We start from the raw sequence: 26,732 nt of genomic DNA, 5'->3' as shown, positions 1-26,732 counted from the left end.
ATCCCACCTATCTCTGATCCTTTCAACAGTAGATGCAATGCCATGTAATGCACTACATTGGCTCCACTGGTACAGTTCTTCTTTATTTAAGCCACTGTTACGTCTTTGCTGTACCTTTCTCAAACTTCCATCTAGTCACAGTTTTTGTGGGGAAGAGCTTGTCTTGAACCCTTGGTGTAGGTTCCCTGAATACCTGAGTACCTAAACCCCACTAAGTAGCTAGTTCCAAAGCAGGGTAAATTTCATGTGATGGATAAAGTCAGTCTCTCAATCCGAATATTCTACAAAATCCATCTCTACTCTGTGATCTGTCTGGCAGAATAACAGGCCAAATCAACCTAATAGTCATCCTGAGGTATAGAATTATCCTTCACACCCCAGGAAGCTAAGCAGCATTACGGACATGGGAAGAAACGGGAGTAATAGGTGAGATAGTCAGAAATAACAGACCCTTGTTTCCTAAGGCAGGAGATCTTTGAACCTGCAAATCCCTACTCAACTGTGGTATAAGGAGAACATATACTCTGTTAGTCTCGGTGAAAAATAAGGTTCTCTGCTTAAAAACAAGGGCTTAAAAATAGCTGTCTGCTTGAGATGCCTAAAGTTTAATTTGGTTAGAGGGTGAAAACATGGCTAAACACCCAACATTCCTTACAAATCTATAATTCTATTAAGCTGCCCAGTACACATTTTGGAAAATAGTCTTACCACTTGAACTAAAGGTGTATATTCTAAAAAATAACCACAAAAATCTAACAGATGCCTTTCATCTCCAAAATTATATGAATGTTTCCCTCCTGTAGGGAATTTATTATTTTCATAATTGTCTCTTCAATGTCTCTCAGTGACTTCTGCTTACTCTCTCTTCTCTAGCATTGGAACTCTGAAAGAACATACTTCACAGATGAGGTTGTGAATACAGAGAAAGCTTTGGGGCGGGGGGAATTTTTCCATTTTAAACTCCATAAACTAATCTGAATACTTATCAGGTCCATAAAGATAAAGATGTATTTATGACTTTTTCTTTAAAAGTCTCAACTGGGCACAGTGGCTCACACCTGTAATCCCAGCACTTTGGGAGGCCAAGGCGAACAGACTGCTAGAGTGGAAGTTCAAGACCAGTCTAGGCAACACAGGCAACATGGTGAGACCCCCCATCTCAAAAAAAAAAAAAAAAAAGTGTCATTTCTGACATTAAGAGGTCCACATTTTCATTGTTACTGTTCAAACATACACATGGGGTTGGGTGTAGAAAAGTAAAGGAAGGAAGAAAACAGAGAAAAACAAGGGATTCCTCCTAGTGGAACTAGAAAACATTCCATTTGAAGGATACCCCTACAGTTCCCTCTCACTTAAGCAGATGAAAACCAGACCCCAACTCTCACATCTCAGCAGCAGCCTGGATTAGTTTACATGTAGCCACTTTACAGATTTCAACGAAGCTGGGATCTGAATAGCAATTCCAATCTATCTGGCAATGGCTGCAGTTCGGGATCAGTCTCCCTAGTAATACATTTGTTCTTTCACGTTTCCTAAGTGAATAGCCACTCGTCTAGAGAAAAGCTTAAAACAGTGTAGCAGCTTGTGTCAGCTCCAAGATGACTGAAGTCTGAGCAGGAAATAAGCCCCTTTTCCAAATAAAAGCCAGTGTTCTCTCCCCTTGTTTTTCCACCGAATGTTCTGTATCAGCAGGGTGAGGCCAAATTGCATCCAGGGCTTTGCTGCAGCTCTGTCTTTAGCCTTTTTTTTTTTTTTTTTTAACGAGGATTTGGCCATTTAAAAAAAAAAAAAAAAAAAAAGCAAAATCCTACCACATACAAGAAGAAAAAGAGAGGCATGCTTTACAAAACAGCTATTTCAAAATCATGATTTTTAAAAAACTATACAGAATGTGGAACGAAGGGGAAAAAAAATGTCTCATGTGGGTTGCGTCGGCACTGCAGCTGCTCCTCATTAAAGCTCCTCTTTACTCCCTCTGGGCTAGTTTCCAGCAGAAAATTCTTTAAACAGAACTCTGCTTTCAACCCACTTTCTTCTTGCGCTGGGCCTCTTGGCCCCCCAATCCGCAGTGGCAGCCTGCCCTAGCTGAGCTCTAGAGGGGGGAGCGGTCGTTAAGGTAAATGAGGTAAGGGCAGGGGAAAAAACTAACAAAACCCAGAAACCAAATTAAGCATCGGTCAGTAACAAAGGTCTGTAGTTTGAAAGGCTCCAAATCAGTCTGTTCTTTCCTGTGACCATAATGCCAGCTTAGTTTCCTGCCCCCCTTCTTTGTCCCCCCTGTTAAAGTAGATAAAAATAATTGCTAACAGCCAAGGCTAGCTGTAACCAGTGAAAGTTCCTATGTAACATTCAATTCCCAAGGCTCTGACTACAAACTTATAGGTACCTCAGAGCCTATAGAATCAAGTCTAAACTTCTAGGCTGGCATTCAGGAGGCCTAACCCACCTACTGGTCTAGCCTCACTGGTCTCTCTCCTTTCAGTACCTCCTGGCTGAGGTCTGATGGGTTTGTCAACTTTTTAATTCTGTCACTCTGTGTAAAGGTAACTAACTAGGTTATGCTAATTACCGACTTTGTTTTAAAAACATGCCTGAGGACTTCTAGTTAACTTCCTGGTAAAGAGGGGAAGAAAAGGGAAGAAGCTCTGTCATACCGACTATTTCTTGCCATTCCCACTCTACTCTGAACCCCACCTTCCCTCAAAAAAAGAAAGAAAGAAAAAAAGGAAATACTATAGCTTACTCAGCAAAAAGGAAAAACAAAAAGAAGTTTTAAAAAAAAGTATTTGTGTATAGATTAGTGTCCAGAACTGGGATGCTTGTGGTAAAACACACTTTCTAGTGTAGTTTCTTTTTCTAGGGCCTTACTAGTTCTATGTGAAGGAAACAAAGTATACAATCTCTCACTCTCACACACGCGCGCGCGCACACACACACACTTTTATCACAACTAATACATAAAGACTACCAAATACTGCAGGGCAGCTCATTTTTCTACTATGTAAATTCAGCTTCCTGGACAGACCATTTCTGCTTTTCTTGTAGAAGTATTTCAGAAAATGTTAATCTTGGTTCCCACATTAGGTTGCATGCTTCCAAATTAAAAGTTTCCCACAGGAAAAGAACTTCACGGGGAATTGTGAGGCTGGGAATTATCTCTGAAACTCCACCTCACTTAGTTTACATGTGTTCAGGTTTTTCACCCCCTCATCTGAATAAAGCATTAAATGCACACTGATTTTAATAAATCTAAACCAAAAAGAAGCTGAAGTGGCACGGACTTTAAAGCTGTTGAATCACAGCATCATTCATCTTCACTGGAGACTATGAAATCAGTAACCACTGCAATGAGAAACCATGCTTTATTTATACAAGAACTTTGCAAACATCCTTATCTTCCAGTTTACAGTCTAGGCTCATTTATCAGAACTCAAAGCCTGAGCTGAGCACCTAGTCTCTTCAATCATCACTTGAAAGATCGGGAAGGGGCACACAGTGTTAAAAGACTTGTGTTGTTGCTATAACAGAAGGTGGTCTTTCCTCTGTGTTCCAGAACACAATCAGGATCTTACCATACTTCACTGCACTGGACCCTGAGAAAATATCTACTTATAATTAAAACATGGTAAACACATTCTAGACATATGAGTTTATAAAAAACACCCTTCAATGTAATGGAAAAAACTGAATGAGTTAGCTCAGTTGTTCCCAAGCTATGGGCTGTGGAGTTATTGCAAGGGATCCGCAGTCCTTATAAACCACTTTCTAAACTACTAAACAGTGTCTTGTCCATATTTAAATATATGTATATGCTGTTATGACTAGTAAAATATAAAGATATATTAAATGATTCCTGAATTCTTAGATTTTGACAGTATACATTGTATTCAAACAACACACTAAGAAATTGTTTCATCTCAAGTTCTCTCCTTTATGCACTATACTCTTGCTAAACACTTTTCAGCTCCTAGAAAATGCTACAGTACACCTAAAATTTCATTGTCTCAACTTAAATGTTATTTCCTATGAAAAACAGCCTTGACACCTCCTCTGTTCTTATAACCCTGAGACTGTGTCACTCATTAGCCTTTATTATGATTGTCAACAGACTAAAATTATTAATTCTCATACTCCCAGTGTAACACAATGATTCGGATATAGAAGGCATTCAACTATTCAGTGCAGAAGCAAAAGGTCAAAATGAAGGGTTCTGTGGAATCTTTACTAACCATTAAAAAGACCCTATAAATACACTTGAAGTTTGGGAACAACTAGGTTGAGCTATTTACCTAAAGGATTTTCAAAACTAATTAAGATTCCTGATATATAGACTACTACTTAACCCGCGCTCACCCCTAAATCAGTCAAATTATGCCAACTCCATGCAAAGTAGATTATTTTTTAACCACTTTCCCTCCCACCCCCCAAATACGAAGTTAACCAACACACACAGAGAGGCATGTGTGCATATGCAGGCATACACACACACACACACACACAAACAGTCCTCATTCCCTCTTGCACTTTTATTAGTCTTTCATCAGTGTTGATAAAAGACTGACTACATAAACCACCAGGGACCTGGATCCCTGACTAAAAAAAAAAAATCCTACAAAGTGGCCTCAATAGCATGAACTGCTAGATTCTGTAGTGACTGCCAGTGAAAATTAAAGAAGATCTCTAGAAAGAAAAATAAGTGTTGGAGCCTTCTTTCCATTCCCCAATGTTGGTGGATGACCACCTTCAAAGTTCTGAAGTCCAAAAAGTATTTAAAAGCAGAATAATTTAAAAAGCTTACGTTTGGTCTGAAAAGATTTTTCTAGTTCAAAAACAACTGTATATTTGGATACCAAAAATGAGAAGAAATAGTGCAGAATCTTTAGATTGCCTAATGGGATCTAGAGAAAGAGCTCTTAGTCCCAGTCTACATTCTAATGAGTTATGTAATAAAGGCTAATTCACTTAGCTGTATTACGCCTCAGGCTCCTCACTTATAAAACAAAATGAGTGACAAAGGTACTTTCCAAAGTCCCTTTGGCCTCCTAAGTGTGATGACTCTATAATCTTGGCCTTTGAGGTCCCTTGGCAATATCACCCAAGGATGTAATGATGCTTGCTGATGTTAATGTTTGGGTGTTTGTGGTTGTATATGTCTTGACCACTGTTCCACTCCAAGCAGGGGATCCTAGGGCAAGAACTGTACTGCGTCTCTTTTTTAATATCCCTCAAGGTGCCCGTCACCCTCTAGTTGCAGATAGTTCAATACACACTTATGTAAATGAATTGTTCCACAACTCACACTTTCAGCTAGCCCCTCACAGATGCATAAGAAAGCAAAGAACAACCAAACAGAAGGAACAATATATTTAAACAAGATAAGGGGAATGAAAAAAGAATCTTGCGTTTAAAGGGGATAGAAAAGCCTAACCATCTTCTCCCAAACAACTGGCCAACATGAGAGCCTGTTTTCTTGAGCATAGGATGGTGGTAGATATCTCAGTCTCTATGGAATCTGACCTGTTGAGTTATACAAGGCTAAAACTGACTGAAGTGTGTATGTAAGACAACAGTCTGGGAAGAGAAGCACTAAATTTAAGCTCACAGGGAATCAACCACTTAAGTAAACTCAGATAGAACTTTATCCAGATCTCATTTTTACGTATCCTCTCTACAAAGCATAAACACTTATCTTACTCACTTCCCATCTCATGATGCTATCATTAATTCTTGTAAAATTTAGAAAAGAATAGGTGATGTCTCCTAATGAGAGAGTTTGCTTCTGTCACGAACTGTGACAGTCAGTGTCAGCCTTTGCCTGGAAGAAAATGAGTCACTTTTTCATTAGTAATCAAGTTATGTCTATTTTTTAAGAGTGACCCAGAAATTCAAGGCCATGAGTTTCAGCAATACAAGACGGAGAATCAGACACCACAAACATTGTATACAAATAGAATTAAGACAGAAAAATTAAAGTCAAGGAGGTACAGAGTTACTTTGCAGGATGACTGAGGTTTCAGAAAGGGCAAGTTGCCCCGAAAAATAATTCCTCAAGATGTGTCTGGCTTACACAACAAGAACCAGTATTTCAAAATCTTAAAGTGACAGGCAGTTAAACAACTAAGGCACTACCATCATCTAGGCAAGAGAATCTTAACCACCATCAAATGTTTTCCACACAGAATAGGCAGCCCTAGTTTATTCTGGATAATTGAGGGTTTGGATATGTACTATATAATCAGAGGAAACAAGCAGTAAAGGACCTGAGCTAATTTGGGGTAACCAAACACTTGGCTAACAGATGCTTCCTTACTCTGGATCCCTCATATGAATCAGATCTGGCCAGCGATATGCTGGACAGAAGATATTTGAGGTTAAGATACCTGAATTCTCAACTAAGGGAATGAACTATGTAGTACATGAAAACCAACCCTCTTCTTAGTGCCTCTGTTTTTCTGTTACTTCCCCTATCCCAACCCATTCTTGCTCTTGCCTTAGAGATTCTTAGATTCTGATTTCCCTTGCAAAATATGGTCACAAGCCTACCTGGCTCTCGGTCTGGCAGAAGTACAAGAATCAAGAGTCAAGGCCAAAAATGTCTGAGGGAAGGAAGGTAATTGCTCCCAGCTTCCCTCTCTTCCTGTCCCCGGGTCCTCTCCTTTACCCTCACTCTAGGCATTCTACCTCCAAACATTCAAGTTAACATGTGCTAAAAGAATGATTTTCTAAATCACTTACCTGTCACTGTGAAACTAGATTAATCCACATACTGGTTTAGTAAAACCTCATACAAACTGGTGGATACACAAAAGAGAGCAATCAAGATGTAGAAAATGTTTGAAACTGTGTCATTAAGAAAAAGTGATGAAGAAATTGGTTATTATTCCAGGAAATAACAGTCCCTTCTAGTCTCCTCAGCTCCCTTCCTCTCACCCTTCTCCTACCTATCCATCTTCTAAGGGACCACTAATATTCAAAGATTTAGGATCTAAGCAGTGCACCAAAAGTCCTCTGATTTTACTCCTTCGTCCCACAGCAGTTGTTCCTTTGTCTGATTCTCCATAGTTACTATCTGTGCCCCTGCACTGGGATAGTACAGACTGTTTTATTTTACACATCTCTGTATGGTTCATCTCCCCAGCAAGACTTCAGAAGACTGCCGCCATGTCTTACGCAGGAGAAACTGCGTTCATTGTCAGACACTCTCTGGGTACGTATACTTGTGAATAAAGAAGTCAGGTAACACAGGCCTTTTGGGCTTTTCTGTCTATTCACAATACCCAGTACAGTGATCAGTTAGAGTAGGCTGCTCAGTAAATACTAGTGTGATAAAAGTGAAACTTTTGTTTGAAAAGTGAGGATTCTATAGTGCTTAGAGTCAATCTAACCTTCAGTGTTCAGCATACAGGATTATAGACAGTGACTGCAGGAAAATGACCTGAATCTATACAGATTTAATACCCTAAATGCTACTGTTCTACATAAATCCTAATCAGATTATTTTCTTATTAACACCTACCTTTCTCCTCATATTTATGTGAAGGCAAAAAACTAGATAGAATGCTCTAGTTCAATGTGTTCGCTGAATAATAGCACCCATCACTTAAATAATGCTTTTCTTAGTCTTTATTTTCACTTTTCTTTCATAAAACCCTTTTCATAAAGATCAAGTAGAAGACTGTTTAGGAGAAGAGCATTTCTTTTTTTTTTTTTTGAGACAGAGTCTCACTCTGTTGCCCAGGCTGGGGTGCAGTGGCACAATCTCGGCTCATTGCAAGCTCCGCCTCCCAGGTTCACGCCATTCTCCTGCCTCAGCCTCCCAAGTAGCTGGGACTACAGGCGCCCACCACCACGCCCGGCTAATTTTTTTGTATTTTTAGTAGAGACGGGGTTTCACCATGTTAGCCAGGATGGTCTCGATCTCCTGACCTCGTGATCTGCCCGCCTGGGCCTCCCAAAGTGCTGGGATTACAGGCGTGAGCCACCGCGCCCGGCTAGGAGAAGAGCATTTCAAGCAGAAATTAACTGCATTACTTTTTCATAGGGGAAGGCTGATGGAGTTAAGAATTGGCAATACATTTTTGGACACAGAGCACTAAGTGCTAGTGAAGGTCACTAACAGTGAATAAACAGGATCTAGAAAACGTGCAGAAATCCAAGAGATAATTTAATTTACCTTACATTGGGGTGTAAGGTAAAACTCAACTAGGAGAAATATGAAAACAAAATGCATAACACAGTCGCATGTGCACATGTGTGTGCATACACACATATGACAGGAGGGCGAAGAGACACTAAACTTCATTCCTAACTACTGAATGTTGAGAGGGCCTAATGAAAACCTCTATCACACCCACATATTTATGCTAGCTTAACAAATTTCAAAGTGCTTGGAAATTTTTGGATGATTACTTTTTTTCATATTTTGATATCCCCCATTTCTTTGCTATCCTTGATAAGGGCAGATATAGACAAAATAAAAGAATTTAATTAAGCTTCTCCAGATCCTAAAAGAGAAATACTTCTCATTTTGCTTAGTCACAAGAAAAGGGAGAAAAAAAAGAATTCCTATGTGAAATTAATGGTGCTAATGAGACATGCCTGAACAATAAGAAACTTCACATAAGATTATGATTAACCTGGAGACTGTGTTGAAAGAAAGCTAGCTAAATTCACATCTATTAATGCCAGGCTGCAGGCCAAAATTTGTTGATTTAATTTCTTGGCAGTAACCCAAGACAGCTAAAAGGATACAGGCAGAGTCTAAGAACCAGATTCTCCTACTTCTTCACTGAACACTGAAATATATAAAGGTACCAACTGAAAGAATAAAAATTAGTTGAAAAGAGTATGGAAATTATGTTGCTATGTGTTAACAAGCTATTAACTGGTGAGGCACAGTGGTTCAGGCCTGTAATTCCAGCCCTTTGGGAGGCATAAGTGGGAGGATCACTTGAGCCCAGGAATTCAAGACCAGCCTCAGCAACATGTGAGACCGTGTCTCTATAAAAAGTTTTAAAAATGGGAGAATGAGGCAGGAGGATGGCTTGAGCCTAGGAGGTGGAGGCTGCAGTCATCCATGATTGCCCCACTGAACTCAAGCCTGGGTCACAGACGGAGATGCTAGTAACCAAGATTTCCTTTACAAAAGACCCCTTAGGGACACATCATATTTGATAAAGGATTTTAATAGGACATAAGTATTAATAAGAATCACTTAGGAATGGTACTGTTAAAGGGTCCAGATCTCAAGTCCTAATACAACGAAAAGCCTCACAGGACATACTCATATGCATCTGTAACTCACTATGCAAATGTAAGGTGCCATATTCAACAACTTGTGACTTTTGTGCTGGCAACAACATTTATCAGAAATCACTGAATTTAACCTGTCTCAATTTAACAACTGCATAAATCTGTCTGGACTTGCTCCTGTTCCATTAGTAAAAAGAAAGGAGAAGTTTCAAATTAGTTCTCTCTACTGAAGCACACTTTCATAGACAATATCCTCTATCCCTACCTTCACTGCCCTCTTCTCATATTTCATCCATAGTTATTACATAGAGCTTTCATGCAATATTCACCAAACCTGGCCCATGTACACTCATGTAACTACATGCAGATTCAGTGTTCTAGTATGACATGAGGTACTCAAGCCTACCTAATGCTACTGTCTTTAAATTTAGAAATTACATAAAGCAGTGTTTTAATCATATTCCTGATCTGAAAAGTCCTCCTTTCATATACTTTCAAATGTTCCACACTTCCTTTTCAGAAGGTTCCATTTGAACTACCAACTTAAAACAGGTAATTCTGTCCCATTTTATTGATAGGGAAACTGAGACTCAGGGTGACAGCACATTTTCCACGAGTATATCTCAGGTCCACTAAAGAGTGATGGGATCTTGAGCAAATTATTTAACTTCTCTTAGCTTCTATATAGTCTCTCTCTCACATAAGGACTAAAGTAAATACATGTAAACTACTTAATTGAGAACAGACCCTAAAATGCAATAAGTGCTCAGTAAATGTTAGCTAGCATCATAGACTTTAACTTGCCAAAGATCCAATTGTTAATAGGAATCAGGACTCAAACTTAAGTCTATCTGGCATAAAACGCATATGTCCTCAGCTGGGTGCTGTGGCTCATGCCTGCAGTCCCAGCACTCTGGGAGGCCGAGGTGCGTGGATCATGAGGTCAGGAGATTGAGACCATCCTGGCTAACACGGTGAAACCCTGTCTCTACTAAAAATACAAAAAATTAGCTGGGCGTGGCAGCAGGCGCCTGTAGTCCCGGCTACTCAGGAGGCTGAGGCAGGAGAATGGTGTGAACCTGGGAGGCAGAGCTTGCAGTGAGCCTAGATAGCGCCACTGCACTCCAGCCTAGGTGACAGAGCAAGACTCTATCTCAAAAAAAAAAGAAAACCCACATCCTCTTCATGTCATCAGTCAAGGATCTTCCATGACCCTTACTCCACTCACCAGTGCCAGGCTGAGCCATGCTAGTTCATGAGGCAAAAGAAAAAATCAGGAGTACTGATCTCCTTATTTAAAATTTTGATAATTTTCAACTTATTTTGCATTAATTTTGATTTTTTGAACAACTACATACAAATATTATTGATTTCGATTACTGGGTTGTTTTGGCACTCTCTTAAATTTCACAAGTGAGGCCAGTGCCTTACTCGCCTCACCATGGTCCCAGTCCTGCCATTCACTGGTGGCCCCGTATAGAAGGCCACATTATAGTCAGTTTATTTCATACTTGGCTTTACTTTGAATCCCCCTAAGAAGTCCAGGTTAATGAACTGGTAATTATTTTATGACTTCCCAAAGAAGTGTGAAATAATATGATAACAATATTGCAACTACTACCACATACTTGAGTTATCTGTTATATGTTGTATACATAAATAGCATGCAATAAATAATCCTTGAATTAAGAAATCCTGAACGCATTACATTTTAAGAAGAGATTACTCTAGGTATTTAATGAGCCAAAAAACAGCATTCTTTTTTTTTTTTAAATTTATTTATTATTATTATACTTTAAGTTGTAGGGTACATGTGCATAACGTGCAGGTTTGTTACATATGTATACTTGTGCCATGTTGGTGTGCTGCACCCATCAACTCGTCATTTACATCAGGTATAACTTATTTTATGTTAAAAAGATTAGCAAACTATGGAAGAGTGGCTAAGCTTCTGCTATCATATTCCAGAAAAACTATATACACAATGTTCAGCTAAATAGGCACCCTACTTGAAGGAACTAGGCTGGCAGAACCAGTTTCAGCTGAGAAGAAAGAGAAAGTGATTTAACAGCTGATATTTTTCCCTGTCTATTTCTTTGATCTGACAATGCCCCTGTGCTTCCGTGAATGCACTCACAAGAAGGTGAAGGAAAGGGGAAAATGCTGAGTCAGCCATGACTTCTGAAATGCCTTTCTGGGGGAGAAGCACCACAACACAAACATTGCCAACACATCCTCCATAAAAAGCTAGGTTCTAAGGGATTATGAGTGTCTCTACCCGCTACTTACTATATAGACATCTACCAAGAAGACAAAGAAAGCAATGGCTCTAGTTTTTCTTGGATGGATTCAGGAGATCTGGACCACCAACGTGACTCCCTAATCCTGGCAAGGAAAATTGTTAGCTGTTAATGTTTAATGTTTATTACAGCTAGCAGACAAGTTTTAGATAAAACGTGACACAAAGTTGTATTTTATAACACTTTATATTTATAATAATTTACCTTAAAGTGTAGTTTTTAGATCAGCACTTTGGCAAAAAATAGACATTCTCAAATGCAAGCACCCATCTATAGGAACGTATACAACGCATGGTGACTTTCTGCTATTACACAAACACTATGTTAGATATTTACCAAGTGGTATGTAGGAAATTCTGAAAGGCCCCTTTATATTTCCAATTTTCATCATTAAAAACAATTGCAGAGTAACTTATATCAGACTAACCCTCTTGCTCTGGACAAAATATCAAAGGCACTTGGAGAATCACTAAAAGCAGGCATAAACTAGAAGGGATATAAGCCTCAGAAAAAGCGAAGTAAACTATATGAAATCCACATTTACAGTTTGTTTTTTTTTCCGTGAAGGTACAACCCAGTCCATCCAGCAGAAGAGGAACAGTGTGCAAGCAGAAAACGGAAGTCCTGCTATGCTGAGGAGTCAGAGGTATCTGGAGCTGTCACAGCAGCTAGAACATGAGGAAAAATCCTGGAAAAGGCAGAACCACAGAGTGGGTAGCTTCAAAGGATGCATACAACTCTGCTCAAATCCTTAAATAATTCCTGACTATGCATGAGCAAGATAAGATTCAGAAACCCAAGAGGAAGTAAGAGCTGGACAGCTGAAAAGACTAAGTAGAAGGCTCCTGGGGCTGGGGGTTCCGTTCTGCCTTAGAGGGGCTTAATGAACACCTCAGGGCTTGGTAGGCCCCTCACACTTTCCACTGAACCCCCAGAAGGGTCACATCTTGGGAATAAGAGCCCTATCCCATGACTAAGATTTATATCACTGAACTAAGGGCAGAACAGAAGTAGGCCCACCCTAACGTGTCCTAAAATCTAGCATCCATAGGATCAAGATGATCTGCCAATCTTGACAAAATTCAACATTCTTTAGTGGGAGACAAACTTTAAAATCTGTCACCCACAACGTCCACTAAAATAATGTAAAAGTACCATACATGTGTAAAGTAAAGGGAAACTGTACCCATTGTCCAAAGAAAGAGCAGTTGATAGAAACAGAAACACATCCATAGACAACCCAGATTTTAAGAACTAGCAGACAAAGATTTTAAATAACTACAATAAATATGTCCTTAAAATGCACATTTTGTCAATTATACAAATCATAACCTAACCTACCCCCAGAATGCTAGTGAACTTGAGTTGTCCATGACCTTTAATCAAATTGGGATTTAGAATGGTTTATATTTGAAAACCCGAAGCAAACAACTTAAAGTAATTAATGACATCAAATTTAATCATATATTTACACCTCCCAGAAGGACAAGAGAAAGAATAAAATATCTTATCTCTCTGTAGTGAGAGGGCTTTATTAAGATTTGACAGTAGTTATTTAACAGCAATAATTGAGTTTTATGCAAGATTACACAGGTTCTCCTTATCTGGCATCAAAATCTAATCACAGACTGATAGGGTACTTAGGCTCCTAACAGTGAGAAAAAACAGTTGAGCTGAGTACAAAACTAATCTTCAAAAGTACTTATCTTCATCTGTCAATGTGATCTTATCAAGGATTTTTATAATTTCTATAAACAATCATTATATTTTAGCTGAATCAGTAGCATTATACTGTCTAAACAGATAGTCAGATTCCTTCTATTTTAAAACATTTTCTACCAGTTCCCATCCCACCACTCACCACTTACCCCCACCCTGGCCCTGTAAAAGGAATTTGGCTTCAACTTTCTTTTCTTAATCCACTAAGCAAGCTCATGAATAAAAAGATAATCGCATGCCCTGCATGCCTGATAGAATTTTTTATAAACCTTCTAAGTGTTTTAATATTTATTTACTATTTTGTGAAAATAATATTTACTGAACAAGCTAGATCATCTTCTTTCTCCATAGAAAAAAATGTAACGTTGTTGAAAATATACTGAAAGCTCTGCTAAGTACACATTATTTTTGCATAAAATTTTGCTTAAAATTCTGTGGAGGTAGGCAAAGCACTGTAGAATGATTGACATGGCTGCCTTGATATTGTTCTTGCTTTTTCTATGTCCACTTATGTTGACCCTGCCACTCCTAAAGATGCTAATATTACTTTTGCTGAGGTAGGGAATCACTCTCTTTATACAAGTTTTGTTGTTCATCTTGGTCTCCCAAAAGGATGGCCTCAGCAATTTTTTTCTCACTCTCTCTCAAGGAGCTTGTTTCCCTCAAAACAAGAAAGACATCTGAGGGACACACCCAGAACTGTATCCATAAGTATTCCATCCTATCAACAATTAACAAGTACCCAGGGACAGAATTTAGGCAGCTCCATTTTCATCAACCACAGGTGCCTGCCCTCAGCAGTGTTCTCCAGGAACTGGTGGCAACTTCATCTCTCCAACCTTGGTTGGCAAGTATGAGGCTAGTAACCCAACAGTCCAACAAAGAACGACTGGACTTCTTCCCAACAGTGACCCTTAGGTGTCCTCTCCTGGTAAATGCTCAGAGATTGGTCTCCCCTAGAAACCTTCTCTCCCCATGTCAGACCAAAAATATATAGGCAAACACTTAGAACCTATTCGAAATTCTCCACATATAAGTCACCAAGTTGAAAGACCTTCAGATAGAACTAATTTACCTCTCTGTGTGGTATTACCATCCTGAATGCTATGTGAAGTAAATATATTTTTTTAAATTTTATTTTTAAGTTCTGGGATACATGTGCAGAACATACAGGTTTGTTACATAGGTATACATGTGCCATGGTGATTTGCTGCACCTATCAACCCATCATCTATGTTTTAAGCTCCACATGCATTAGGTATTTGTCCTAATGCTCTCCCTCCCCTTTCCCCCCATCCCCCAATAGGTCCCAGTGTGTCATGTTCCCCTCCCTGTGTCTATGTCTTGTTATTGTTCAACTCTCACTTATGAGTGAGAACATGCAGTGTTTGGTTTTCTGTTCCTGTGTTAGTTTGCTGAGAATGATGGCTTCCGGCTTCATCCATGTCCCTGCAAAGGACATGAACTCATTCTTTTTCATGGCTGCAAAGTATTCCATGGTGTATACGTGCCACATTTTCTTTATCCAGTCTATCATTGTTGGGCATTTGGGTTTGTTCCAAGTCTTTTCTACTATAAATAGTGCTGCAATAAACATACATGTGCATGTGTCCTTATAGTAGAATGATTTATAATCCTTTGGGTATATACCCAGTAATGGGACTGCTGGGTCAAATGGTATTTCTGGTTCTAAATCCTTGAGGAATCACCACACTGAAATTTTTAAAGGAGAGAACCAGTGTCTTCTTATTTAACATAAATAGATAAGAAACATGTGCATGATGATATCTACTTAGCAACTTTTAGTTTAAGAAACACATTGTTATACAATAACTATACTAGGCACTGTACTAGGCATTAACTATGCAAAAAATGCATAAGACTAAGACCTCACATTCTAGTAGAAGAAACACATCAACAAATGACCATAATGCAATGGGGTTAACTACCATAAGAGTTGAATAACAGAATAAAGCAAGCAACTAAGGCACCAAATGCCACAAAGAGACTGAACAAGATTTTAGTGGCCAACTCTAAGGTATTAAGTTCCCTCCCTTATTATCTCCAGTTGTATCTCCATTCTTAGAGGAGAATACACCACACTTTTTTCCCCTAGCTAGAAAAACTAAATGAGCAGCCCATATTAAGCTACATAAAACCTTTATTTCCAATGTTATCTTTATTCCAATCCAAACAACCTATTGTTAAGCTTTACTGTCATCACAGCTTAAAATATTTTCACTTTAGTGAAGAAAATCATTTGACGTGAAAAAATTAATCTTGTTTATAACATTAAAAAACTAAATCCTGGTGTCAGAACAGATCTCACTGGAAAAAAAGCTGTAATTACATTTCTGGTAAGAAATAAAAATGTGTTGGATAAACTCATGTAAAATGCTTATTAAGCAAGTACCTCTACCAAAGCAAAGAAAAATTACTCCTCACAAAAGTGAAGGAAGAGAAATTTCGTATTACCAAATCTTATTTCTCCAGCATCTTCCCTGAAATAAATAGAATGGATATATATTCCTCTCAAAAATTTTCAATTGAGGTAGAAGAAAAAAAATTATTTGGAGGAAACCTAGAAAAGCTATCATGAAATTATCTCACAGCCTTCTCCAAACAAACAAAATGTCTTGGCTAGAGCAGATGGTTGGAGAAAAAAGGAAAAAAAATGCTCTTAAGAACTAGCCTGCATTTTCCTTCATCTTTACTCTTTTATCCCCATATAATAATACACACTCACAGCCCCTCCTCCCCGCCCCATCTACACATATGCATACATCTTCCTTTCTCACTGTCTCACTTTCAGAATTAGATTTTTTACACTAGAAAACAAATATGAATATAATATTCACTTATACTGGGCAGAATATTAAAGTTGATATCTATTTGGTTTTACTTAAAAACAAGATCATAGTTAACAAGTTAAGGGGAGACTCTAAGAGTATGCCTTAAACTGAAAAACACAAGGGAATCTACTATACATATATATATGTGTGTGTGTGTGTATATATGTATATATGTGTATATATACGTGTGTGTGTATGTGTATATCTATATATATATATATATTTTTTTTTTTTTTTGAGACGGAGTCTTGCTCTGTCACCCAGGCTAGAGTGCAATGGCATGGTCTCAGCTCACTGCAACCTTCGCCTCCTGGTTTCAAGTCATTCTCCTGCCTCAGCCTCCTGAGTAGCTGGGACTACAGGCATGTGCCACCACACCCAGCTAATTTTTCTATTTTTAGTAGAGATGGTGTTTCACTATGTTGGCCAGGCTGGTCTTGAACTTCTGACCCTGTGATCCACCTACCTCAGCTTCCTAAAGTGCTGGGATTACCAGTGTGAGCCACCACACCCGGCCTACCCCATATATATTAACTAGCCACCCACTGAAAAGTCTTTTTCATGGTGAGAAAGATAACAGTAAGATAGTAAGAAGTTCTTATTAACTAATTATCTGGCATCCACATCCTTCCATCCTCGCCCCCAACCAAAATCTACCAGGAAAGCTCAAGAACCAGTAACATTCCACAGAAGTATTAAAAATAGCGGAGTAGAGCCAAATCTTGTCCAGTGTTCTATCGCAAAAAGAAAACATACGAAGAGAAAAACTTACTTGCAGTATCCTGTGCCATTGTGGTAGGTAACACACATTCCTTCATTTACACAGGGTTCATAGCCATCTCGACACTGCAAGGCTAAAAATAGAAACAAATGCACATTAGAAGTAAGTCACTAATCATAACCCTAAGACACCAAAGAAGAGTAATCCAATCCAGATCAACATTCATTCCCACCTAATTTGTGTTTCTTTTTAGAGTTTTAATCAGCTTTTTATTTTTTGGCTTCTAGCACAGAAGCCTATTCCAAAAGTATCTTCCAACAACAACCATGTTTGTGGTCTTGAATGATGCTCTTACTTTTCTGTGTTCCAATATCTCCAGCTGTTACATCTCCTTCTCCCAATTAAAAATTAAAGCCATACCATCTATGACATGACAGATCATCTTGGGATTTAGATACTTCAGACGAGTATTCTAAGGATTCATCAATGAATGTCTAGGAAAATGTTAGATAAATAATAGATCACCATTATATTGATGAATTACTTAGCCTTCAGGTGAAGTTTTAAAACAGACCACTTCAAGAAGTAATCAGAAACAGCAATAACAGTCATTCAACAAACTGAAATTGAGAGCCTAGTATGTACCAGGCACAAAATTAGGATCCAGAAAAAAGGAGAAATGGAATACATAAATGAATAAACATAATCTCTAGCTTTAAGGGGCCCATAAAAAGATGGGGAGTAGAACATGAATACAGATTGTAGAGAGAGTATCAAAATAAATAGAAGGAGATAAAATAAAAATTCTCAAACTCTTGATTCCCCCATTCCCTTTAAGAGACAATGAAAAGGCACTTTACCATCTGAGGCCCTCCCAAAAACAGACTATTCAGAAAAAAGAACAAAAACAACAGCAATAGTAGAAATTTTCATTGATTACAGCCAAGAATGGAAGAAGTCTACGCAAAATCTGCCAATCACTTGCTGGATAATTAGAGTATCTTGATTGCTTAGCTTTTAGAGTTGAAATTTTCATCACCAAAATACATATCGAGAACCCTAACAACTGGAAAGGTAAGACAGAAAGAAACTTAGTCAAACAACAAATATCAAAATTGAAGCTCATGAACTCTTCCTTGGAGGTTATTAAGATGTCCATCTCTTATGATAGTTAATGTATAAAAACCTGAAAGCAAAACTGAGAAGTTCCCACTCCAAGCTTCCTCTAACCACAGCACTCTATGCATAAATTGTGCAAGATCAGAGACTCTAGGCCTGCCCATCCCTGGCATCAAAACCAATAGCCCAGGTGCAAGCTGGATGCCAGAACAACTCCTCCACCAATTACTGCATAAAAGCCCTTTATTTGCCCAGTATTGTATCCAGTAGTGGAATCATTTGAGAACATGTTTACAGAAAATGCATCCCATCCTTAAAATAATATTTTTAATGGTAATAGTAATAATAATAGGAGCTAACACATAGAACTTACTAAATACCAGGCACTGTCCTAAGTACTTTACATAAATTAGCTAACTAATTCAATCTTCACAACAACCCTTAGAAGTAAATTTCATTATACCCATTCTCAGGTGAGAAAACAGGGAGGATAAGTGGCCTGCCTACTATCATACCAGTGAGTTAGAAAGCCAGAATTTGAATCCAGAGACTCTGCCCTTAACCACCGAGATACACTGCTTCCCACTCCCTGAAATTTCTCAGGATTGGCAGGGTGGATATTATTATACCTATTTACCAATAGTGAAGGCCAGAGAGAATAAGTGGCCTCTTCATGGGGCATTGTACCACTAGCTAGTGGGCAGTGCTGGGCCTAGGACCCAGGTCTCTGCTAAGTCCAGCCCATCTCTATGACAGCTGTTGGGATCACACACAGAGTCACCAGGCTGCAGGCCCAAACAGGCAAATTCAGGAAGAGGGTCATCTTGCTGTCCATATCCCACTTCCCTGTAAGGCTCAAATGCTCCCTCTTCCCACACTGATAAGCCCAATGCAACAACTATAATTAAAACATTTAATGTCAGGTTATTTCCTCCATACCAAAGTTCTCAAACTGATTTTTTCATTCTCTTTAGACACTTTTATTAGTTTCAGTGAGAACTTCCGGGGTTTTTTCTATTTACTTTTTTTCTTTAAATAAAATGATAAATAAATAAAACCCTCACAGTAGGAAAGGAATGTCCTGTAGGCACAGAAAAAGCTGTAGCTCTGTCCCCCTGCAGGAATCCTGGTGCAGTGGAGGGACTCAGGAGACCTGAAATCCTGTCTGTACCTCTAACTGCAAGCAAAGCACAACTTCACGGGGGCTCAATTTCCCCACCTGTAAACCAAGCTGAGAGTGAACTAAATGTCCCTGAAGATACCCTGTGATCCACCAGCGACAGCTCCCACCTTAAAAGTACATGAATGGCATGCCCAGTGCCTGAAGAAACCTATCCTGGAGTGCATAAAGACCCAGCCACCCATGACTCAGAATGCCATGGGTGCAAAAATCACGGCCTATTCCTATTAAGTGTCTTGACAAATCATTACAGTGACAGGTTCAGAGAAATACAAACAACCCAAAGTCAATATGTAGCAATCAATCTAGCAAATAACTTTACAGCCTAGCCTTAGTGAACCAATCAAACTCAGTGACTGAAAAGAAGGTGGGCTTACCAGGCTAATAATTAATGCCACTTGGCTGATTTGTGGGATCATGCTACCTTGAACCTTTAACATTTACTGAGCCATGGTTCTCAAATTTCAGCAAGCACTGGAATCACTTGGAGGGCTTTTTAAAAAAGAGTGTTGGACTTGACCCCCACAATTTCTGATTAAGTCCATAGGGAGCCTAGGAATCTGCATTCCTAACAAATTCCCAGGTGATGTTGACACCACAGGTCTGAGGAACCACACATTGACAACAAATATATGAAAGCTTGAGTGTCCACTTTTAAAAATACTCAAAAGATATATAATATAGAGGTCATAGATGATTTAGATGATAATATACTGCCTGAATAAACAGGATGTGGAGAAATGGAACCCTTCTACTCTGTTAATGGGAATGTAAATTAGTACAACCATTGTGGAAAACAGTGCAGAGGTTCCTCAAAAAACTAAAAATAGAATCACCACATGATCTGGTAATCCCACTGCTGGGTATCTACCCCAAATATTTTAAATCAGTTTATTGAAAAGATGTCTGTACACCCATACTAAGTTATGGAAGTGTCCCTCAACAGATGAATGGATAAATAAAAGGTGGTAGATAGGCCAGGTGCAGTGACTCACGCCTGTAATCCCAGCACTTTGGGTGGCCGAGGCGGGTGGATCATGAGGTCAGGAGTTCAAGACCAGCCTGGCCAAGATGGTGAAACCCCGTCTCTACTAAAAGCACAAAAATTACAGCGCGTCTGTAATCCCAGCTATTCAGGAGACTGAGGCAGAAGAACTGTTTGAACCTGGGGGGCGGAGGTTGCAGTGAGCTGAGATCGCGCCACTGCACTCCAGCCTGGGTGACAGAGTGAGACTTTGTCTCAAAAAACAAGAAAAAAAAAAGCAGTAGATTGTATACAGAGTGGAATACTATGCAGCCTTTAGAAAGAAATTCTGTCATTTGAGACAACATGGATAGAATTGGAGAACATTATACTAAGTGAAATAAGGCACAGAAAGACAAATACAGCACGTTCTCACTTATATGTAGAATTAAAAACCATCAAAATCATAGAAGCAAAGAGGAGAATGATGGTTACAGAAGCTACGGGCCTGATGGTCAATGGGTACAAAGCTACAGTTAGACAAGAAGAATATTTTTTTTGTATGTTTGAGATCTATTGCATAGTGTGGTGAATATGGTCAATAATATTGTACATTTCAAAATTGCTAACAGAGTAAATTTAAAAAAATGTTAAATATTTGAGATGAAGGATACAATTGTTCTACATTGTATTTGTAAATTATAACATCACTTTGTACCCCATAAATGTATACAACTATAAATTGACAATTCTAATTTTTAAAAAAGAAAAATAATCTTGAGACTCGTGGCTTTACTCAGGAGCAAAAATGAATATTATAATTATCTTCCATACAAAGAGAAATTAAAACTTTGATAACCTGAAACCATGAAAGTGAGACTGGGAAAGACCTCACTTTAAAATTCAATTTACTTTTTTCCAATGTAAAACATTTAAATTTAACAATAAAATTGAAGGCAGCTTCATGTTTATAAAGTAAAAAAAGAAACATTAAATCATACCATAGAGAATTGATGCTTAAACTGATGCGTTAATAGACTCCAAGAAACTAGTCACTCACAAAGAGTCACTTTTTCCCCCAATTTTCATGTCAATAAATACTTGCTGGCTGAAATAAATCTTATTTACTGTGTGTATCTGCTGCTTGTAGAGGCCCTCCTCTACTCCACCAAAAAAAAAAAAAAAAAAGGGCAAAAAGCAGTAGATTTCAATCTCATCACTCCATCACTTGGCAATGTAATACAAAAAACTAGAAGCCAATTTCCAATTTTCATATTTTCAGGGCCGTGCAGTTGGGAACTAGCTACCTAATATTCAGAACATATTTAGAAAGCATCTACTATTAGCAGGCACAGGTCCTGATGTCAGGGATACCGTAGTATAATGAATAAACTCCCTGTCCTCAGGAACCTTATTTCTATAAGAGAAAGGTGGCTAAAAAATTAATAAATAAAATCATTTTGGACAGTAATAAGTGATAAGTTCCACTGGAAACAAAACCCAGTAATGGGATAAAAAGCAATCATGAAGGCTGGGGGTGCAGGAGCATACCTCATATAGTGTCTAGGAAAGGCCTCCCTGAGGAGGTATGCTTTGAGCTACACTGTAAATGAACAAGTGTCATGAAGATATGAGGGAAGAGCATCCCAGGCAGAGGAAACAACAAGTGTAAAGGCCTTGAAGTGGGAAAGAGACTGGTATTCCAGGGTCATATGGCTAGAGGTTATTAAGCAAGGAGACTGGCCAGGGAGGCAGGCTGGGGTTAGATCACAAGAGCCCATGATAAGGATCACAGCTCTAAGTAGGAGAGTAAACTACTCAGCTGTTTTAAACAAGAAAAATGACACAGATTTATGTTTGACAAAAGTCAAGATTATGAAATGGTCCAGTGAGTAAAAAGGCTTTTCTTTTCTTTCTTACATAAGCTTATTCAAATCACCCCTTTCTAGACTAGACTGAAGACATCCATTTTCCCAGCTCCCCAAAATGGCAATGATTTTATTCTAATAGCATCTAACCTTCCAGAAGCACTACCTGTAACATGTTGCCCCCACTACTTTCTAACCCACAATGGCTGTCAGTTCTTACTTAGTTCTCAGAACTTAATCTCAGTTTGGCTCTCCTAAGAACCAGTTGGGAGGTCTGTGCAGTACCTTCACACAGTACCAAGTCTGGCACGTTTTCTTCCAAGGACAAGCCATTTCTTACTTCAACCAGTCTAGGCTCCCATGCTGGCCTTCCAGATCAGAGCTTACCTTACCTGCCCAGTATTACTCCCCACCACTTCCACTGCATTCTCTGCCCAGTTTATGCCCTCTTTCCTGAACAAATCACCATTGAACTCAGTTCCATTCCTCCATATATGTCTGCTTCCTCTGATTGCTGCCTTCCTCATTACCATTTAAATTCTACCCATTCCTTCAAGGCCCAGTTCACCTCTTGCCTCACCCAGAAAGCTTCCCCTGGAGGGTTCTGGTCCTCACAGGGCCACCACCCCCTATCCTTGTAACACTCATGACTCTCAATTCAGCACTACATGGTCTTCTAGCTCTCTGCTTTTTCACTTTTAAGTTCCTGGGATATAGAAAACATTTCTTCTTTTCTGAATATTTGAAGCAATGCAGATAAGCAGTTGAAAGCACGGATGTAGAAATTAGACGAATCTGGGTTTGAATACTAGCTCCACCATTGACCTTTTCTGTTTCTTCTTTGTGCTTGATATAATTTGGCTATTTTGTCCCTTCCAAACTTCGTGTTGAAATGTAATCCTCAATGATGAAGGTGGGGCCTACTGGGAGGTGTTTAGGTTATGGGGGCAGATTTCTCATGAATAGCTTGGTGCCCACCTGCAGTAATGAGTGAGTTCTCACTACCATGTGAGCTGGTTGTTTGAAAGAACCTATAAATTGCTCCCTCCTCTCTTGCTATGTTGCATACCTGCTCCCTCTTCACCTTCAGCCATGAAAGTCTTTTGAGCCCTCACCAGAAGTAGATGTTGGCTCTAAACTTCTTGTACAATCTGCAGAGCTATTAGCCAAATAAACTTATTTTCCTTATGAATTATTCAGCCTTAGGTATTCCTTTAGAGCAATGCAAAACAGACTAACACACTTCTTTTAAAAAAGTATAGCACTGAAGGCATAAAGAGAAGTGATCCACTAAAGGTAAAATAAACAATATATGTGAGCAAAAACTCAGTTTTAATACAGTTCCACTAGTATTTGTTGAGCAACTATTGTGAGCATTGTCCCCTACTAGGGCACTGCATGAAAATTAAGCACAAATAAAACAAACAATGTCTGTCCTCATGGTCCTTACAATCTAATGAGGAGAAGTTGGGAGTAGGGGCAGAGAGAATGTGACCTACCCAAATGACTCTAAGATAAATACAAACAAAATAAAAATTGCCAATACATACCCTTGGCATACCCTCTTAATACCAATCTCAGCATCACTCCAAAAAGAACTTTGAAGAAATACAATATGAACCCTTGATGTTCAGCACTAACTGTAACTCAATCCAGACAAGGTTCTTTTATTTATTCAGGTTTATCAGCCCCAATTGTATATAAAAACCGCAAATAACACAGTAAGCTGCCATTGATTTTAACCAGTTCCAGTGCCTCAGAAATTTATTCATTTAAGGATAAGGCTAAGGTATCCAGACTTGATAGAATCTTCCTTAAAATTTCCTTTAGGCATTTACCTAGGTTTTCCAATGCTTTTCAATGTCATACCAGCTACGTATTACTGGCTTAAAAGGCTCCCTTTGTTTTAGGCATTTCTAACATGAGTAATTAAGTCTGTACTTCAGCCAGTGTAATCTGAGCAGCCTTCAATGTGTTTTACTTGTTGCCATTAACATGTAATCGTTTTAAATTGGCATTACTTGTTGCTTTGTAGCCTCTTCAAATAAGCCTCTGTCTGTTGTCTATCTCACATGATTTTTTTTCATATCTTCCTCCCTGTCTGCAGTGTGGTATCTGTGCTTAGATCCACTGCTCGATCAGAAGAAATTTTAATGTCTTGACTGTCTGGGACTCCTAAAATACATGAAGAGGAGTTATACAGGGCTCTTTTAACTTTTTCTTCAACGTTTATGCAAATTTCAAGTAGCAATATTTGAGAGAGATGAAGTCTGAGTTTACGCCCTAGGATCTTGGCTGTGGTTGGCTGCTGTTGATTCTGGCACATGGCCTCTGGAAGAGGCTCAGTAAAATGAAAAAAGCAAAGTTTTCTAAAATGACTGCCTGCATTATTACCAAAAATAGGAGAATTGAGGGCAGACAAGGAGACATCAGGGATTTGCAATAATTCTCATAGCACCCTGCAATTTCAAACAACAAAACTTTCACTAAATTTTTCATTCCATTTTTTGGGATCAAGCCATGAAAAAAAAATCCAAACAAACAGAAGAAGTGCGGAAGTTTCAAATCCCAAGTGGTACATTTAAATAAAAACGAAGTGGAGAAACATCTGTCTTCCTCCTTGAAATCTGTCTTGATTAAAAGGAAAAAAAAAAAGAGCAATAAGAGAGACATCAATTTTGTTTTCCTAACAGTGTTCCAAGGATTTTTGTGCTCTTTACAGATATTATCACATAGAAAATGTGTTTCCTACCTAAGAGATGCTAATATCAGATCCCAAAGTTAAGAACTGGGCTATAGGGTCACAGCAAATTATTATTGCTTTTCAAAAACTGAAAATATACCTTAATTTAAGAAAATATAATCAACAAAAACAACTTATAAATGAATATTTTATATTACTAATAGAATTTTCATACTATAAAAAAATCATTCCAGTTAGCTGATAAATCTAGAATAATTTTTGGTTTTAAAAATTCCAATTTTGTTCTATTTTATAATATTTAACTTATTGCAAAAAAATTCATCAATGTTTGCTGTGCTATATTGAAATCTACTACACACTGTGTGGTTTTTTCCTTTTATTTTTCTCTTATTAAAGACTTCAGAAAAAAATTCAGTTTATGCATGGGTTAAATTTCAATTCCTGGATTTTGGAGATGAGACTAATGCATTCAGCTTTTCTACATGAAATATAAGGTTTGAAAAAAATCCACAAATACTTACAAATCAGGATGTAGCCAATTTGCTAATAATGATCACCTCCGTACGTATCCATGTACATTCTTTCACCTGAAAAACATTTTACCTCCTTTTCCTTTTTCTCTGTCTTGCTAAATTCCAACTATACTTCAAATCATAGATAAAGCATTATTTTCCTGAAGAAGCATTCAGGGACCCACTGATACAGATGTTCCTCTTCCGTGCTCCCATTTTATCCTAGGTAGATGTATTATTAAGTGCTGGCTCACTCATCTCTCTCTCTCCCACTTCTATGCAAATTCCATAGAGGCAGTAACCATAATTGGCTCATCTTTGTACACCTGGGACCTAAGAAGGTGCCTGGACCACAGCAGGTACTCAATATTCAATAAGATATTCAATAAACTAAATAGCTATAATTAAGACAAAACCTATGGATAAACCCAACCTTCAGCATGTATGTTTATGTGTGCAATTTCACTTTGTGTAACAAATAGAAAAGTAAAATAAGAAAAAAAAAATGCAAATTTCCAGGCCTTTAACAAGGACGAAAAGTTGAGAAAGTAGAATTGTACTTTTCTAATCTTTGCAAAACTAAAACAGCTTTGAAAGTTCCTTTCTTACAATTTGTATGAATGAAGATACACTCTCCACTCTTAGCCTCCTATAAATCTTAAGCCATGTATATTATGGTAAAAACTGACTGAAATAGGTTGAATGCAAGCCAAAATAATTTACATCTAAATGAAAAACATAGAAAACAGAGTAATAAAAAAATTCCAACTGAATGGGAAACTAAGATAGTCTGTTTTTATTGTATAGTATTATCTTCCCCATGAGTAGATTCACTAATACACATCAGCAGAACAATAAGCACCAACGAGATCCAAACAACACTTCAGTATAAGTATCTAACTCTTTGTAAAATGACATTGACCAATAAGATCACAGAGTTTACATGTCCAAAAGGTTCAAGATCTCAGTGTAATAAAATCCAACAGTGAGGAAGAAGCTGTATCATATCTAGAAATTAAATTATTATCTACAAAAAGGGCTACATATTTGTGTGCTGCTTAGTGGTCAAAAAAGGTAAATATGAAGTGTTATCCCATTGTCTTGTCTCATATCTTGTATTATCTGTTCTGTTCCACTATCTTTATCTGTACTATTATCAAGACAAATTTTGCCTGTCACCAATTTCCTGTGCTTTTAGTAAACCCTCCCTTTTTAAAGCTTTCTAAAGACTATTTTGTTAAGTACAGCTTAGTTTTTTTAAGTCCTTAATTTTAAGTACATGCTTTTAAATACCCTTGCTGGAAAAAAATTTATAAATATATATAATCTTCTTGCTATACACCCAAAAGAAACAACATACTCTTTTAGCTTAAATTGTTCAGAACACTTTTTTTTTTTTGAGATACAGTCTCAGTGTCGCCCAGGCTGGAGTGCAGTGGCGCGATCTTTGCTCACTGCAAGCTCCACTTCCCGGGTTGACGCCATTCTCCTGCCTCAGCCCCCCGAGTAGGTGGGACTACAGGCACCCGCTACCACACCCG

General features: G+C 38.3%; 1 protein-coding gene across 2 annotated transcripts in view; it reads right to left on the bottom strand.

Annotated features, from left to right (window-relative positions):
• NOTCH2 (notch receptor 2) overlaps nucleotides 1–26,732 on the bottom strand; it is a 189,632-nt gene that overhangs the window by 101,116 nt on the left and 61,784 nt on the right. For both annotated transcript variants that reach the window (XM_015147334.3, NM_001260662.1), the window contains 1 exon segment: nucleotides 16,896–16,977. In XM_015147334.3, coding sequence (XP_015002820.3) covers nucleotides 16,896–16,933 — 38 coding nt within the window. In that variant the 5' untranslated portion in view covers nucleotides 16,934–16,977.

Source organism: Macaca mulatta, chromosome 1 (assembly GCF_049350105.2).
Source record: "Macaca mulatta isolate MMU2019108-1 chromosome 1, T2T-MMU8v2.0, whole genome shotgun sequence".
Lineage (NCBI taxonomy): Eukaryota > Metazoa > Chordata > Mammalia > Primates > Cercopithecidae > Macaca > Macaca mulatta.
The sequence above is the reverse complement of the archived record's forward strand: the minus strand, read 5'-3'. Positions and strand labels throughout refer to the sequence as shown.